The sequence below is a fragment of the Dunckerocampus dactyliophorus genome, chromosome 12 (genome assembly GCF_027744805.1).
Source record: "Dunckerocampus dactyliophorus isolate RoL2022-P2 chromosome 12, RoL_Ddac_1.1, whole genome shotgun sequence".
Classification (NCBI taxonomy): domain Eukaryota; kingdom Metazoa; phylum Chordata; class Actinopteri; order Syngnathiformes; family Syngnathidae; genus Dunckerocampus; species Dunckerocampus dactyliophorus.
The window spans coordinates 15,818,415-15,832,098 of NC_072830.1; the positions used below are offsets into that span (position 1 = coordinate 15,818,415).

At 39.6% G+C, this 13,684-nt stretch overlaps 1 protein-coding gene across 3 annotated transcripts in view; it reads left to right on the forward strand.

The window, feature by feature from the left end:
* cadm1b (cell adhesion molecule 1b) overlaps window positions 1-13,684 on the forward strand; it is a 244,582-nt gene that overhangs the window by 181,066 nt on the left and 49,832 nt on the right. For all 3 annotated transcript variants that reach the window (XM_054793186.1, XM_054793188.1, XM_054793187.1), the window contains 3 exons: window positions 46-198; window positions 2,605-2,742; window positions 12,043-12,201. In XM_054793186.1, the coding sequence (XP_054649161.1) occupies window positions 46-198; window positions 2,605-2,742; window positions 12,043-12,201 (450 nt within the window). The remainder of the gene's footprint in view (window positions 1-45; window positions 199-2,604; window positions 2,743-12,042; window positions 12,202-13,684) is intronic.

The following is a 13,684-nucleotide window of genomic DNA, read 5'->3' on the forward strand; positions in this document are numbered from 1 at the left end:
CGTGGATCCTTACTCATAGTCTGGCATGTATCCCCCCCCCCACAGCCCTGAAGGACAGTCGGTTCCAGCTGGTCAATTTCTCTGACAACGAACTGCGAGTGTCTCTGTCCAATGTGTCACTCTCCGACGAGGGACGCTACGTGTGCCAGCTCTACACTGACCCCCCTCAGGAGGCCTACGCAGACATCACCGTCCTGGGTACTGTATGCACTCCCTCCGACCCCTCCTCTCACACTTAGACGGTGAATATGAATACGTAGTCATCTATGATCCCGTTATCTCTAGAACCAGAAACAAAATGTCAGCCAATTAGGTGTTCTCAGTGCTCGACAGCCCGACGAAAAAGGAGCAGATGCTGAATCTGATGGCGTCGACCGCGTCGGTTTTGGCAGCTGTGTTGACTCTGTGAATCCCACTGAATGTTGACTTGGCTGGTCCAAAACCATTCCCCTTTGAGAGTCAGCTGTGCCTTCACGGCGATGCTTTGCAGTAAAATGACTCTAGTTAAGCTTTATTATACATGCTGACATCCCGGGGGGGATTGAATGGAATTAAAAGCCCTTTAAAGTAATTACTTTACTTGTACAATTGAGGCAGACAGTAGCTGCAGTTCTTTCCTGAACCCAGGGTTTAATTGAAGAGTCCTTGGAATGAACTCCCCCACTGACATTTGGCTTTCAAGTGACTAGAGTTCAGCCCGGTGACTAATTCGAGGAGTAAGGGGAAAGTATCCTGCTTTCTAAGCATGGAGGGGTTATTTGGCCTTCCGCGAGAACATGGCTTTCATATTTAAATCTCCCCTCATTCATCCATTTTGTGTGCTCTGTTTGAGCATTCAAAGATGAATACAGAAAACTTCTGAAACTGTGCAAACTTTAAACTGCACTGACCTTTTTTTGGATACAAGGAGACACTGTGAAGAGGTTTACTGAGAGAAAAGTTAATACAGAAGCTTTTAATAGTGTTTAACGTCCACTCCTTTCACACTTAAAGGTCAGTTTGGATTTACATTTCTATTTGTTACAGTTTGCACTCTCAAAAATTCAACAGTATCAGAGCTGTAAATAAAAAAAAACATATAGGATGACATGTTATATGCATATTGCTGAGACAGTTTTCTCTTCAACTCTAACTTCAACGCAAAGATTCAAATCTAAAGATTAAATACCTAAAATCAAGGTCAAAAATGCTTATTTTGCAAAATATGTCTTCTTACTAGGAACTAGACCGCCTGTATGCAGCTGGCTCAAGATTACATTTATTGCAAACAAAAAAATGACAACTCCCTCACTGGCTGGTTGATGTTACCAATCGTGGTTTAAAAGAACAGATTGTACTAGAAAATGTCTAAATCTTGCTATCAATTACAAGTTAGACTGCATAAAAATTGTTGTCAATTTTTGTTTGGCCCAAATATGGTGTTCATGGCTGTCGCTCATGGCTGGTATTCATGTACGTGTTGTAGCTCGTACAAAAGCAGCCTCCGAGAAGGGACCAAAAATGTACACACATGTTTTTACAATAGGCATTCAATGATAGCTAACGGGCGCAGTTAAGCTTTGCCAAATTGCTATCATAGCTGATAACAAATGCGCATGCGTGTGTTATGCGGTATGTACAGTACGTTCTTAAAGTAGGAAGAGGGCGGGATATAATGCTTGCAGCACATTCGAATGTTGTTCTAAGCAACCCGTTACATACAGTCCCTCTAAGTCAGGGGTGTCCAAAGGGGCCCACGGCACATTCTAGAAATATAATATAACAAGAGAACAAAAAAAACAAAAAAAAGGAAACGTCAGCAGTAATTTTAAAAGATTGAAGTCAAAATATTAAGAGAAAAAAGCTGTAATCTAACTAGAAAAAAAATCGGAATATTACCAGAATAACAGAATATTATGAGGAAAATAATGTCATTTTAGTAGCATAAAGTTGAAATATTAAAGAAAAGAGAAGTTATTTTCCAAGATTGGAATATTATGAGAAACAAACAAAACAAGTTGTTATTTTTGGAAAATTAGGTTGCGGAAAGAGTTATAATGTTACGAAAATTAAATCAAAATCTTATGAGAATAATGTCATAATTACGAGAAGAAAATTGACAAGATGGGAGTTAAAATAGTTGGGGGGAAAAAAACAGTAGAAATTGAAACAGCTGTAATTTTACAAAAATAAAGTCAAAATATTAATAGTCCAATTCATAAATCGTAATATTTTGAGGAAAAATAATGTGTAATAATAAATATTAAAGAAAAAAAAATTAAGTCTTAATTTTATGAGAAACAAACAAAACAAAACAAAATAGTATTTTTTTGAAAATTAGGTTGGGGAAAAAGTTAATACTACCCGACACGAGCTATTTCAAAAATTCTGCCTTTACAATGATAATCATAGCCAATTCTGAGTAAAAGCAGAAGTCAGAAAAGATAGTTTGGACGTCATTCGATTGTGCAGGTGTACATAATGTCGGGGCTGGTGAGTGCCCAGTAATAAGCACTAATGGGGAACCATAATGCCAAAAGTCGCTATACTGTATGTCATTGTTATTATAATTGTTATATAAGAACAAAAACAAATGCTTGTGTCGACCTCATTACTGTGTACCAGTGCCTCCAGGAAGCCCAATCATTGAGAGCCGCGAGGACGTGGTCAGCGAGGGCAATGAGACGGAGCTCACCTGTACAGCTATGGGCAGCAAGCCAGCGGCCTCCATCAGATGGATGAAAGGAGAGGTAGAACTGATAGGTGGGTCCAAATCCAGCCTCACCATGATTTGTCTCCACTGGTCTGCCACTTTGGGTTCTTGCGTGTTGAGAACAAAATGTAGTTCTTCTTCTAAAAAAAAAAAAAAAAAAAAAAAAATGACTGTTCACTGATTTGACTGTTTAATGGCACACATACCGTAGCTCAGGGGTCCCCAACCACCGGGCTACAGGCCGGTACTGGTCCGTGGGCGGGGCCATGGGAAACTTTCAGGCACAATGCTAAAAAAATAAAGAAATGACAAATAAATACTCTTTTTAAAAAAAAATAAAATTAAATAACTACATTGAATTGTATGTAAATGCATATCAATTTTGGAAATATGGGCCATTATTTTATTCAAAAAAGAATATACAGTTCGAAATTACAAAGTTTTTGCATCGTTTATGTCATTTGCTGTGAGCAACAACCCATCCCACTTTGTACGACGGTCCTTGAATGCACCATCCATTGCATGTGCTAACTAAAACTGTCTTTCTTCAATTTTGCTATGAAGAGGTGACATTTCAGTCAAAGGAAAGTGTCATTTAAGATGACCTTATTATTGTTACCTGACTTTTATGGTATATGTACAGCTTTGTAAACAATTAGGAAAATGCCCAGTGGGATTGCAGTTATTTTCATTAGCGAGCCCGGGTTGCTTGCTCGGCAGAAATTCTCTCAAGTGATCAAGCGTCACATTCACAGCTTCATGTTACTGAATATTTCTCATAAATCATTAGCCTCAGTCACTCTTGGTTTGATTTAAAACTGTAAAGTCGTTACTTGCAGAGCTCAGTAAGCACATTGAATGCTGATGGAATTCTATAAGCATACATCTATTGTGTTGGCTTGGAAGAATCTATACATAGCAAATGCTGGGTTAGTGTTATGAACTCATTTCCGCATCATCAATGGCGTGTGTAACCTAGGGGTGTGGAATAATCCTTATTGCCTCTCAGTTATGATTAAGGGTCATCAATTTTTCATGATGTCCTCACTGTACAGCAAGTTGAGGATATTCATTGTGGTCGTTATTGTATTTAGCCAGAGTGGTTATCTGCAGGCTTGTTCTCAAATTTATGTATGTGTTAAAATGGAGGATTCATTGGGCTTGTAGGGAGATTAAATATTTAGACAAAGGCCAATCTGAGTCTAAATGCCATCTGTGCCTTCTTCCCTGAAGGAGTCCATTTTTTGTTTCTGAGTTGTTGATGGTCTTGTGTACGTAGGTGTGCAAGAGACAATGTAACGGTTGCAACACCAAAATACCAATTGCATGCTCAGTTGGCAGACACTGATACCGTAGTTAGCATGACATTGTACCTAGTTACCTCAATGGCTGCTGTAGTCAGTGGGCTCGGGACCTCAGGGACTAGTTGGTGAACTAGCAACACAACATTGCTGGTGGTACCTCGAATTTTGTTGTTATTGATTTGTTCCAAAACGTCTAGTTTGTTCACGCGTTTACCCCTTTTGCAACATCAGTTTGCTGGATTTCTTCTTTTGTTTGCCAGGATGCAACTTATTGTTGATGCGGCAAACGGACTAGTTTGTGTGTAACATTCACATTTGAGTTTGCCAACTGAATGTGCCTTACAGCAGTGGTCCCCAACCTTTTTTTGGTGGGTGTTCGTACATTATAGCGATGTAATTTATCTTATTTATTATGTATCGTGTAAAACTAAGACATGAATAACATCAAATTAAAAGCACAAAATGAATGCCGACCCACCATCCACCAGTTCAAGTTCCAGCCAAGTTTTCCAGAGAGATGATTACATCGCTGTTTGACGTGTGTGGTAAAAGGCAGTGCGCTAGCATGAATTAACTTGAGACAAATGTGCACATTAGCACTCAATAAGTCATCAAAACTTACCTTTATGCCTTCCCACATAGTATCAGCATTTGACACCAAATATGAGGTGAAAGAAAAATGGTAAAAATACAGTAGTAGTCTATCTGTGCGGCATGGGATAAAGTTAGCACAGGCACAATGGGCATGCGTCAAGTGAGACGGATGTAACAGAGAGAATCCGGACACTTTTCAAAATAAAACATATAAAAAATGAAATAATGGAAATTATTTTTTCTTTCTGTGCGGCCCGGTACCAAATGACCCACGGCCCGGTACCGGGCCACGGCCCGTGGGTTGGAGACCACTGCCTTACAGGATACCGTAGTATTGTCTGTAAATACAGCTAGATTTGGTGTTAGGTGTGTGATCCAAGATGGCTGAATAAACAAGTAATTCCATCAACTTACCAAAGAGTAAAATACATTGGTTTGTTACGTGCAATGTTGTACAATATCCGAGATGGTGTACAAGAATTGATTTTATCGAAAATTAAACCAAAAAACTGAAAACTGGGGCTTTAAAAATTGAGAAATCGTGTGCTATTAGCACTAACCGGTCAGTATAGACATGAAAACATATTTTGCGGTCCAAATAAAAGTGGATCACACTTTAATTGTTACTATCACCAGTGGTATTTTTAAGGGTGATAAAACTAAATGTAGGGCTGCTTGACTAATGTAAGCATTAGCAGTATTGCAATCAATGATTAAGCTGGCAGGATTTCCATTGGCATGTTGTGGCACTTGAAGGAATCGCCGCACAAGATGGAAACATTTACATAAATTACAGCAGTAGTGTTTTAATATTGTGGAAATGTGTGTGTCTGCTGCTGCTGCTGCTGAGAATAATGTTTAAAATCTGCAATTCTTATGTGAAACAGCCTGCAGAAGATTTAATCATAATCCGGACGCATGGTTGGAAGTATCTACATTTTTGGAGGTGATAGAAACATTATAGTGCTTCATGTTTTGCACTCTGAATCAATAGTGATTAAAAATACCATAAAAATAGAGTCTTGTTGTAGGAGACAAGGAAGTGCTAAATGTCTTAACATGAACCTTGAAAGCAACGCTATGATTTTTTTTCTGCCAGCACTCAAGTATTCCTCATGAGCTTTGTAAGAAGAATGAGATGCCGGATACAAGCGCCCAAAATTTGTTTCCTCCGTATGCCTGGATGGTGGATGGCATTTAGCCAAGAGCTCATACAAAAGCTGCAGCCAAAGGTAGTACAAGAGTCCGAGATTAGTTTCCTTGCTACTTATTGCTACCCAATTGTAGGTGAACTGATAAAAGCCAAGTTTCCACCAAACAGTATACAGTGTACCCACGCTACATCCTTTCATGGATTTTTTAAAAGCAATTTTGCATGTTTTTTTTTAACAGCGTATGAACACGCATTGTGTTCTGCGTCCTTGTCGTGTATTAGAGCGAACTATCGGTGCTCTGTTGTGTCTCCTTTTGTATTTTCTACTGCTACCAGTAGAGGGTGTTGTATACTCTATGTTGAAGATGTGTGCAGATCCACTCGTCTCAGTATGCGTTTAAGTGCCTGTACGAGCATATTAGGAACCCAAAATAGACAATAGCCGGCTAAATATAAAGCAACCAACAGTTCTTATTGGCTAAGGGAGAAGCCGCCCATTGTGTTCTGCATCCTGTTTGGCTGTAGACCATTGTCAATCAATCTCCTTCGTGCCATTTCCTGTTGCGGTCAATACTGACTAGCAAACTAGCTAACCGTGTGAGCTGCTTGCTAACCACCAATAAACAATAAAAGAAAAAGAAGCTAACCGGCTAAATTAATCTTCGGTTCAAGGAGGAGGATATGTTTTAACAATGATTAAAAAACGCTGCAGGCGAACGCCGTCTGGACGAGGCCCGGTCAGTGGACTGAATACACGTGAGTCACTTAATAATATCTTGTGTCCAACCTCGTAGATTGTTAATTAAAATTCAAACGAAATTTGAACTGAGAATGTTTAAAGAAGATAGAAACGTGAGAAAATGTTATTGTTATTATTGTAATATCCAATAACATATCTCATTAATAATGAATGTATTTAATTTTCAGACTATACCGAGGGCCAATAAAAAAAAATGAGCTGTGGGCTGGAAATGGCCCCTCGGGCCACTGATTTATATATTATTTTTTCTTCATCTGATTCTTTGTTACAACAATAAACACGTACTGTACTTTGCTTTGTCCACACCTGGTGGACCATCAAGCAAATTTAAAATTAAAACCTTATCCGCAAATTGCCTTGTCACTTGATTCAATGCAGGACTCTATTGTAAGTGTAATTCACTCACTATTGCGAGATGATAATTTACCACTATTTATATTCAGCATTTCTTTTTTTATTTTTAGGATGTCACATAAGAATAATGTAATAAAATGAAAGTGGAAAATGTTACAGCGGTAAATGTTTTTATATGCCCTGATTTTCATAGAATTTGGTTTTTGACTGCCAAAAATAGGTCTCAGTTTTCATACACTGTCTCAGTTATCATACGCCTAACAAACTACTCATTCTGCTCGCATATCATTCTGCCCATTGTGAGTCTCAGTGCTGAATGTATAGTGCAGGGGTAGGGAACCTATGGCTCGGGAGCCAGATGTGGCTCTTTTGATGCCTGCATCTGGCTCTCAAACATGTCTTAACACGATAAAAATGTATTTTTGTTTTTTTGTTCACTGACCTTTTAATGTACATTACAGAAATCACAGTGTTAAAAATAACACTCAAAATATAAAACTTTGTTATGCATTTTAGTCCATCCATCCATTTTCTACCACAATGCGGGTGGCCAGAGCCAGTGCCAGCTGTCCTTCCAATATTTTCTGGGTCAAACACCAAAATTCGATTATCACTGGATAATGCGGTAGCCTATTCGCGGTAGCCTATTCGCATGAACTTCCCTTCCTTAAATCAAATAGTCAGATCGCTAATTCTGGAAAAAGAAAAAGATACGGAGTACAATGCAAAAGCACGCAGCACCAGAAGTCGCATTAATGGTAAGAAGTAATTTATTTATTATTGGATAGCTTCAGTGTAACAATGTTAATAAAAAGAATAACTTTAGAGGTCCTCCTTAAAAATGCCCACATTTACTTGTATTCAATGTTAAAAAATATTATATGGCTCTCAAAGAAATCCATTTTAAAATATGTGGCTTTTATGGCTCTCTTAGCCAAAAAGGTTCCCGACCCCTGGTATAGTGGTTCTTTTCCAGGTGGGACACTATGGACAGATCACGGGCAGGGAATCCTTTCATCATTTATATTATGTGTGAGTGTGGGTGTGTTCATTTGTTCATAGAACACGCACAGAACGATGGACAACTTGTATCTCTCTCCTTTTTTCCTCTTATTAAGCACTGTGCGCCCTACTCTGATGAGTCGGTTAAACGCACTGAGCGGTCAGACAGTCTGTGTGTTTGTTTTTTTTTATTATTGCGTACGGCTGCAAAATATTGGGCCGAAAAAAAAGTCGCTTTGAACTTTGATAAAGAAGGCAAGAAACACAAATTCAAGGACGAACTAGTAGCAAAGTATGAAGGCAGCGTGTGTTACAATATGATTATAATGTCAAGGTTCCTCGTTAACACAAGTTGCAGGAGGAACGTTTAGTAGTTCACCAAGAAGAGTCTTCCATAAAGGTGAAAGTGATGTTAATGGTCATTTGTCCATTTCATTCCTCATTTATAGTATGTATTTTGTTTTCTGTGCAGCATGTAAATATAGTTTATTCTCTGTAAAATGTGTTTTGTGTTAATATTTCTGGGTGTCTGCAGTGGATTCATTTGATAAGGGAAACATTGATGCGGTTGTTGTATGTTTGTTTTTTTCCTCCAGAGCGGCTTAATGACGAAAGGAGTAGGAATAGGAAGGGTAGGAATTTTCAGGTCTTTTCAGCTTTAGAGGAACTATTTATGCCTGTGTAAATATATACTATTAAATATGATCAAAATCAATGAAGTTTATTTAAGTTAAGCAATATTTGTGTCCAAGTTTTGTTGGAAAGTATCGTGTTCAAGGAGTATTTAATGATGTGATGTTTTTTTTCTAGCTTGTTTTGCATCCGCCTTATCTGAAAGGCAGTCTGATTTACTAATGCAATATTCTGTTCAAACAGCGTTTGACAGTGGCAAGTGTCACCCTGCCAGAGGTTTTGCTTGATTGCACTAGGATTGATCAGTGGTTGATGCTCACAAGTGTGTTTTGATTAGACATCTCTGCCGCAACACTCAAATCTTGTCCGCATTGAGATTCAAGTCCTTGCGACGATTTGATTTGCGGCTTTTTTCTTCATCTGCGTGTGGATGACGTTGATAATTGACAAGCCTCCGTCCGCGCATTGATAAGCACGCTCATCTTCAAAACTCAGACCTCTTAGAAGTTCCAGGCAGTTTTTTTTTGTTGTGTTTTTTTTTTTTAGATGAGAACAAAACAGTTTTGTTTTTTTGTAATAGCAGATGGCAGACTTTTTGTTCCTGCAATAACACTCTGAAAAGCACGCCCACATTCGGCACCACAGTATCTGGCATAATGTTCAAAAATGTATGTTGACGAAACAGTCTTCCTGTTTCTATGTGTTGTTAAGCCTTTGATAGCCAGACAACTCAAGTGACCTCATCCTTCCTCCCTTCAGAGAATAGAATTCGTCTAGGGCTTCCATTTGCTTATAAAAATAACACTGCTGTTACAAGTGAACCCCCCCAAAAACACATTTTCCATCATTTAAAAGGAGTTCTGGCATAATGTTTTCATAAGAAGAATAAAATAACTTAAGCTATTACTTTTTTATGTGTTACTAAAATGTATCACAATTAAGGGTTAGGAGGGCATACTGTTTTGATAGCATTCATCAATGAAATATCATTTACTTATATAATAGCTTAACCTTTTCAAGTATAATTGCTGTCTCTCTGCATCTGCATGTAAAGTGTATATTCCATAACACTACAACTTGTACAACTGCATTGCCCATTGCATCTCAAATTGGTCATAATTTAGAAAAGATCAGGGTTTAAGGCATATTCATTTCATTACAGTATAACAGCAAAGCTTTTTTAGGTAACCCCGCCAATCCAGCCATCCATTTTTTATGCCGCTTATCCTCACTAGGGTATGCTGGAGCCTATCCCAGCTGACCTCGGGTGAGAGGCGGGGTACACCCTGGACTGGTCGCCAGTCAATCGCAGGGCACATATAGACAAACAACCATTCACATTCACATTCATACCTATGGACAATTTAGAGTCTCCAATTAACCTAACATGCATGTTTTTGGAATGTGGGAGGAAACGGGAGTAGCCGGAGAAAACCCACGCACACACGGGGAGAACATGCAAACTCCCAGATCTTCCCGATCTCCTGACTGTGTGGCCAACATGCTAACCACACGGCCAACGTGCGGCCTCAGCTCAACCAATATGTGTCCCCATTCAAAGTATTCAACTAACATGACCGATATTAGGTAATATCCAGCAAGACGTTAATTTTTTCCATAGAATTTGCCTCACTGAATGCATCAATTAACGTCCACTCAAGTTTAAGACCAACAACGAGTGCGTGGCTTACATTTCTGTGAGCAGCAGACTGCTGGAGAGTGACAGGAAGTAACGTGATGAACATCGGGATATGTCAACATGCTACCGAGGAGAATTTAACTTGCATTCTCAAATTGCAAGGTCGTGGTATTTTATTTGGTAAACATTTCACAGTGCTAATGACTGGTGAGGACTCGAAAATTTCAAGCCTTTGACTTTGGATTTGACCCGACCCGACCTGACCCGACTTGACTTGCATTTGCACGTCTTGACTCGTGACTTTGGATTAAACACTTGAGACTTACAAAACGCTGACTTTCTACCACATCTGTAAAACACAACATTTTGCTGCCATTTCAAGAAATTAAGATGGTTAAGTTAGGGTGTATTGTAAAAAAAAAAAAAAAATCTGTCAGGGAATCTAATTTTTATTAAGATTTTATAACATGATAGCAAACCTACCGATAAAGCAGGACTTTTGCACAAAATCACACAAAAATATTGAGAATACGATACAGTGGTACCTCTGTTTTTGTTATTTATTAAAGGTCTGACGAAAATAAATGCACCTGGTAATTTTTCCCATATGAAATGATGTAAATCTAATTCATATTCTCCAGACACCCAAAAATATGAACAAAAAATACATTTCATAGAGGATAATTATAGTTTTACATGCAGACAACAATGCAAAATAATTACCTTTATTGAAAACGCTTGTTGAGGAAGTAGGGGATCTACACTAACAGCAACTTCTCAACATTTTCAATAGTTCGTAAACACTGTTTCGTAAACACCTTTCATAACATTATCTTCCTTGATTTCTTCTTTCTGAGATCGGGCACGCGGACGCCATCATCATATTTTGCGAAGAGTTTTTTCTTGAATACAATAGTGTTTCTCCCCTTTTTATATAAAATTGCTGGCACTCACAACATTCTTTGGCCCCATGGCAGGTTATTTAGCAGTCACACTCATAATGGACGGACAGTGAGTGACCAACGCGTAGGGTGCTCTCTTTAGGCAATCGTTTCCGAGGAATGGTACAGTAGACGCAATATTGTACAACAACTGAGACAGTGTACGAAAAACAAGGCAAAATTTTGTTGAAAGCCAAATTATACGAAAACTGAGGCATTCGAAAAGCAAGGTCTGGCCTTATTTTAATGGTCTTAGTGGTAAATTTTGATACTCTCAAGCACACTGACCACTTCCAAATCCCACTACTTCAGGATCTGGGCAGGTCTATGGTGGGCAGGTGTGTGTGACATGAAGTTAATGTCCATCCAAGGGCCACATACTGTGTGTATTGGTGATAATCAAGTGTAGTAACAGTATTTTGCCCCCCCAGAGTCCAATGATGTTCCCCTGTGACAAGGCTGAAATGGTAGAGCGCTGCAGGTCAGAGTGGGGCCGTAATTATTTCCCCACTTCATTAAGTGCAAGTAAACCATCATACTCAGCACAGCGGCTAATGCGATGCCCCCGTGGCATTGTAATGCTCTTCAAATGAAGGCCCCCTCTGACAGCCCGGGGACCGAGTGGACAGCAGATTACTGCCAGGTTCGCCCCGACAACGCTCCACACTAAAGCTGTAAGAGCAGTCATTATCAGGCTTATATGACCCACATGCTCCTTGCTGCCCCTTTAAGAATCACAAGCCCCGGGCTCGTCTAAATCCTCACCTCGATGGGTAGCGCTCAGGAATCATAAATTAAATGTAAATGCCTTTTTGAGAGCACACCGTTATGACAGGTAATGTGCTCGTAATGATAAACTGGCTCATTATGCGGTTTATGCTGCGACAGGATTTAAAATGAGTGTTTCAGCTCTTTTTAGCCGTTAACCTCTCCAATCCTTCTTGTGTTGCTTTTGGGTTTTTTCCCCCAGGAGAAACAACGGTGGAAGAGACGTATGACAGGATGTTTACTGTCACCAGCCGGGTACGATTCTCTGTCAATAAGGAGGATGACGGCGTTCTGGTGGACTGCATCATTGACCATCCCGCTGCAAATGACCTGCTGGCACAAAGGAGCTTAGAAGTGCTGTGTGAGTGACGCCCCCTAAACTACAATGACATGGTGACATATTTGTTGTTTTAATGATTAAAATGTACCCGTCGATCTACGTTCCTACGCTCACCTATTCATGAGCTTTGGGGTAGTGACCAAAAGACAAGATCAGGGGTACAAGCGAGTTTCCTCCGTAAGGTTTGCTGGACTCTTCCTTAGTTATAATGTGAGAAGCACTGTCATCTGGGAGAAACTCTGAGTAGAGCCGCTGCTCCTCCGCATTGGGAGGGGCTAGAAGAGGTGGTTCAGGCACCCAACTTGAAGCAGCATCTGCGGGCGAAGTGAAGGGACAGTTTGCGCCATAATCCGTTATTATTTTGATATGTTACTGTGACTTTAGTGACGTGGCCAGCACTACTGATTCTGAAAGCCTTACAATTTAAGTTGTAAATATAGGTCACCGCTTCTGGCTGTAGAAATGGCCTTGACGGCATACCACTGCTAAAATGTTGTGAAATGTAGTCGACTAAAATTGTACTAAAACTAAATCCATTTAGATGACCACAGTTGTAAAAAAAACAATTAACTGCGGTGGGTTGAAAAAAATTGTGTCCACAAAGTAAATAGTCAGATCTCCACGGGAATCTTGGCCATCATCCCCAATCCTTATGTGAAACATGACCACTTGTGTCTTTTCTGCACGTTCTAAAGAGAGAAAAACCCTCCAACAAACACTAGCAATGTTCTATTTCCATAACTGATCCATAACTAGTGATGCATTCAAAACAATGCGATAGGACACCAATCTGTACTGACTAGGAAACACGAACAAGCATACGAACTATGAATAGCCAACCACATTATCTGTAAAGTATTAATATTAGTTTTGTTTATACACGGCTAGATGGACTATGTTGTGATATCACGTACTATGTACTCCATGTATCACAATCAATATCATGGTGTCTTACTCGATAGACAGTTGTTCATGTGGTCCAGCCGGTCTGGCACATCTTTTCCAGTTTATTTTGGGTAGGTTGAAAAAAGTTTATATCGCTTCAGGGTTTGTTAGCCCTAACAATTCTTCGTCCGTTGCGATGCAATCTCTTGGAGCAATGTCCTCCTCGCCATACACACAAAGCCTTTCCATTGATGGTAACACTGTATGCCACACTCCATTTCTGTCAGCATGGCTTGGGAAGCTCCACATAAACACCACCAAGTCATGCTGGTGTAATGGCTTGCCGCCCATCTGCTACGAAGTTTCACTTTCTCTGCTTGCAGGCTCAGCTTGTAAAACCTGTAGCTTATCCTCTGTATAGTCAAGCTCAAAAAGATAAGGTTCTGGATCCTCATTTGTCCAAAAGTAGTCGTTGACGGCGGCTCTCACCAAGTCTGCCATGATTAGTAGCAGCAAACAGACAATCGCTTGACACGCTGCTAATGTTGACAGAAATAGCACTGGATGTGTAATTACTGAGCCCAGGAAAGGAGTTCCAGTTATGTTTAAAATGATGAAA